The sequence below is a fragment of the Cryptotermes secundus genome, unplaced genomic scaffold, assembly GCF_002891405.2.
Source record: "Cryptotermes secundus unplaced genomic scaffold, Csec_1.0 scaffold685, whole genome shotgun sequence".
NCBI lineage: Eukaryota > Metazoa > Arthropoda > Insecta > Blattodea > Kalotermitidae > Cryptotermes > Cryptotermes secundus.
Window position 1 is genome coordinate 371,225 of NW_019734365.1, and position 4,720 is coordinate 375,944.

The 4,720-nt window shown below is 40.1% G+C and overlaps 1 protein-coding gene across 1 annotated transcript in view; it reads right to left on the minus strand.

The window, feature by feature from the left end:
* The window catches only part of LOC111868908 (zinc finger protein 37 homolog), a 15,101-nt gene extending 11,691 nt beyond the window's left edge, over positions 1 to 3,410 (minus strand). Inside the window, exons 1-2 of the mRNA XM_023859999.2 lie at positions 3,117 to 3,410; positions 2,847 to 3,002 (exon numbers count right to left, since the gene is read on the minus strand). Coding sequence (XP_023715767.1) covers positions 2,847 to 3,002; positions 3,117 to 3,254 — 294 coding nt within the window. The 5' untranslated portion in view covers positions 3,255 to 3,410. The remainder of the gene's footprint in view (positions 1 to 2,846; positions 3,003 to 3,116) is intronic.
* Between the last annotated feature and the right edge of the window lie 1,310 nt (positions 3,411 to 4,720).

A 4,720-nucleotide genomic window follows, 5' to 3' on the forward strand; every position in this document is an offset into this window, starting at 1 on the left:
GACTCCAGTCTAGAAAACTGAGATTAACGGCCGTGAGGATCTGTTGTGCTGACCACACAACATCCTCCATCTACTAAAGTTGGCACTAACTTTGCTGACAAGTGGCGGTCGCTGGGTCGGTACAGTTTGCTTGCGGACTACAGGCCACGGAGTCTGTCTATGGTCATATCTGCGTGAACGAAGACGTATGTTATCAACATACTCAAGGTCTTCCAGTGAGTTCATCCATTTCCACGCAACTCCTCTCATTTTGTCTGATTTCAAAATTAGAGTGCAAGCCAACTTACACACAAATTTAGAGATGAGAGAGGTGAATATAATTTTGAGAACTTTACACTCAATACCAGCATAAACTGAAAATTGAAAGTGGCCAGATATGCTTATCCCAAGTTCACAACCATGTGAAGAAGTTCACATGGTGAATGTGTGATAGTAAATGTGTTGACTGGTACATGTATTATCTCAGGAATCAAACTGTGTGGCACCCACTACCCACCAGATATTGAAACCAGGCTCTCCATGGACCAGACAGCATGTAAAACTACTGCCCACATTCAGTGCCAAAACAGAAACACACTGAGTTACCCAAAAGTCTTGATTAAGAGCTTCTCAATCTGTGATGCAAGTAACAGTGATGGCAGTGTACTTGCTGAATGAGAGGTGTGATTTTGCAGTTCACTATAAATAATTTTCATTCTGTGGTGAATCCTCATAGGTTATATACCTTATGCTTCTTTTCACCACCCTGTTCCAACCACCTCTGTAGGATACTTAACTTTACATCCAGTAGGCACCAGAGGTATTCTCCCTGGGGTAGAATGGCTGTGGCATGAAGCTGACCATTAAACTTCATCTAGATGTAGAATGTGCAGAGTTTCACGTATTTGCCTCCTATACATCTATATGATGCGGTATTTCTGAACAAGTAAAATTTTATATTTTATGCCTTCTGTCACCAACCATCTGTTGACTTTTACCTCAAAATGATCTGCATGGTGATAATGCACAGATGATACTTCCTACCTTCATATCTATCACTACCAAAAATCAGATAACATATCACGCAATCAACATTCCAGTTCCTCCCCATGGCGTATGACTTCCATGAACACCTTCCTGCGACTATTAATGAAATATCATCCCTTGCAGCAAAACAGTTTCAAGTTAATCATCTATATACAACATGAGAACATTACTTGACATGCTATTAACCAGTCAAGTGGTTATGACGTCTACAGACGTCACGCAGTACAATTTATTATAGTAGCCACAATGTCCTCAGGCATCACACATGTTTCTAACTACTCCACTGTACATATAATTTCAGTCAGCAATGGAAACTTGTGTGTTGTGCTTGCAAGATGTTCCAGCTACTTCAAAATGTGACAGGAAGTTGATGACTGGTTGACAGATGTCCTGGGTTTGAGTTCTCTCAAGTAAACATTATGGCAGGTCCTAGTAAGAAGATGTATGTAAGTCATGAGAAAGTGTTTTATGAACTGTTACAAGAGAATTAATGGGACATGCAGTAGTATAGTTGGTTGAGGCACTATTCTACAAGCTAGAAAGTTGTGGGTTCAAGTCCCAATTAGGTATTTTTTTTTTAATTTACCTAATCCTTCCAGCCGCACTATGGCCCTGGGATTGACTAAGCCTCTAACAGAAATAAGTACCAGGAATCTTCCTGGGGGGTAAAGGGCAACTGGTATGTAAGGCTGACAACCCTACTGCCATCTGTGAGCCAACTGTCTTGAGAAAATGTGGGAGTGCTTGTCCACACAGCAATAAGAAAGTGTGTTTATCAATGAGGGATCCACAGTGTCAAAATAGGCAAAGTTGGGAGTGTGTGTGTGTGTGTGTTTTTGCAAGACAGATCTGTCAGGGGACTACTGTGATCATGTTTCATTTCTAAACATCACAGGCCAGTCAAGACCATATATACAGAATGTGAATGACTCAGGTATACTATGAGACTGCGCAGTCTGAACGGAAAAGAAAGTTAGTGGCGACAGTGGTGGATTTTTGAGAATAAAGCAAGAGTATGGAATTTTACTAAAAATATATATAAATTTCAATGTAATGGTTATAGGAATGAAAATAAAGGTACGTGAAGCCTGATATATGGCCTTTCAGAGGCTTTTTGTTTCATAATTTTATGATGAGACATGACTGAGATGCATACTGTTTTAAACAGGGTGAAAAATTATAAAATTAAATGCTGCAGTGACAAATTTAAATGCCCAGGAGAATTTAATGTGCCACTGCAGGAAAGATAAGAACATGGAAAAGAACCACTTGACTGGTTAAGTCATATTTTTGGAATATTTGTTAGCTAAATGTTGGATGACTAAGGAACTGGTGTTTGATTCTCTTCTCTACCGCATCAAGACAGATCATGGGGCGAAACTGACATCTTGTCTCATGGGTACTGGGCCTCCTCCGACAGTACAGTGATCAGAGGGGGTGAAGCTGACCGCTTACTTCAACTTAATGCTGTAGTTAAGAATGTGTGAAGTAATGTCTTAACTCCCACACACAACTTCATGGTGTGCTGATTCATTAAGCACAATGACAACATTACCTTTATCTTATAACCACACCTCATCTTCTGTTCAAGTTTCAAATTATCATAGCAGTACCAAGGGAAACTGGTAATACAAAAGTGGTGCTGTAAGTTAGCCAAACATGGAATTGTGTCCAATCTGTACTGAAAGCGTATTATTGCTCATTTCCTTACTAATTCAAAATAATGACAATAAATATCCAGATACTTTAGGTACATGCAAGCATATCTCAAGAAAGAATTCCATAACCTTGTAATACATGGACGACGAAATTCAATTTACCAAATTCCTTGCAGCTACTTGAAGCGAATGAGTACTCAGGTATTGACGTAATGCTGTATCTGTTGTTTCACATTGCACCTTAAACCTGTAGGAAGTGTTCACAAGGCGAACACATGGTTCACAAATCTGAGCTGGCAACCCATCACCAACAAAAAGCTGGAAATAAATCACAAACTGAAATGAAGAATTACAAACTTCCCATTTCTGTAGAACGTTCGTTGTATTCACATGACCAAATATGATATGTGCGATGAATATTCTGTAATATACCTTTATTACAGGCACAAAATTCATTATTTTATCCGGCAGTGACAGAGTTTGACCCCGGTTGTCATTACCGAAGAGTGGGGTTAATACATCTTTTCGTGACATACAAAGACGACATATATTACTCATATACAAAGCCATTTCCAAATAATTTATCGCCAGGCATAAATACTCGGCTTTAACCAAAATACGAAGTTAATGGCAGAGAAAACTCGAAAAAAGCGCATCACCCCACAGCAACGCCATTTCTAGGAAACACATACCGCACAAGCAACCATACCCTCATATCATGGATCACTGCATGTTTTAACACATGTAGCACGGATCTTTACGAATACTTATGGGAATGTTGCCAGATTAGCCGTACCATCATATCTACAATCCGTGGTAGTTGAGCTGGTGACCACGGATCAGAACTGCAGATTTGGATCTGTTGGTAGGAAACATGGAAATATGTGCCATAACGATGATGAATTTCTCTGGGATATTATGACGTGCATTTGTTATGTGGGCGTCAGTGATTCGGAGGAAACTGCTGCCTTCATTTTCAGGGTACAGAACTAAGCCCAGTCGGGAATGGGTCAGTGATATTGAAAGGGTAGAGGAGTGTCGAGCTAAGAATGAACAAATAGTACTGTGAGGGAAGGGGCAGCATGTTCCTTTGAAACGCAGGTACCTATCCAGCAAACTACATGACTCCACGGGTCAATAATCTTCACATCACATCGGACATTCCTGCCATTTATGAACGCAACCTCAATTGAACGATGCCCCGTTAGAGCAAGAAAGAAATCTGTAGTTGATTCGGTTAGAAAGGTAAATCTAGCCTTGTAGCAGACCGTGGAAGCCCATAGTGTTGTAAGACGTCGAGACTCCAAAATTTTCAAGACAATCGGCTGACAGATGGCAGTGGGGTTGTCAGCCTTAGCCCCGGTCGCCCTTTACTCCTGATTCCTAGTACTCATTTCTGTAAGAGGCTGAGCCAACCCCAGGGCCATAGTGCTGTCAAATCACACCGCCAAGTTCATCCATTTTTTGAAGGAGAATTGGAAAGGTGGGAAAATTTGGAGTCATTACTTTTCGTACTTTACATTACCCTCGTGTCTTCGTTTAGCATAACAGGTTCCAAAATTAAAAGCTTAGGTGATTGATGGCATGTACCACTTCTGCCATTATTGATGAAATTATGGAATTTATATATAAATCCTGGGCACCCTCTTGCAATTATATCACCAAAGCCTAGCACTGATAGAAGAACCCTCTCTTATCATGAAATATGAGTGGTCTTAATTGCACTCATTATATTAATAATAAACCACAATGCAACATTTATGCCCTTTTGTCACCGATGTCTGCAATGTAACAATTTCTCAGCATGCAGACAGGCATCCCAATGAAGAACTTTGATATTATTCAGCATAACAATTGGCATATCTTATAATCTCTAGGAAAGGTTTCACAAAAATTAGTAAGAAAACAGTCACCCAATTCCTTATGCTTTTTCCAGAGTTCTGAAATCCATTAACTCTAAAATTTTCTCTCATCACATCCCTCCAAATGGCACGGTAGCATAGTTGGTTGAGGCATTATGCTACAAGCTGGAAGGT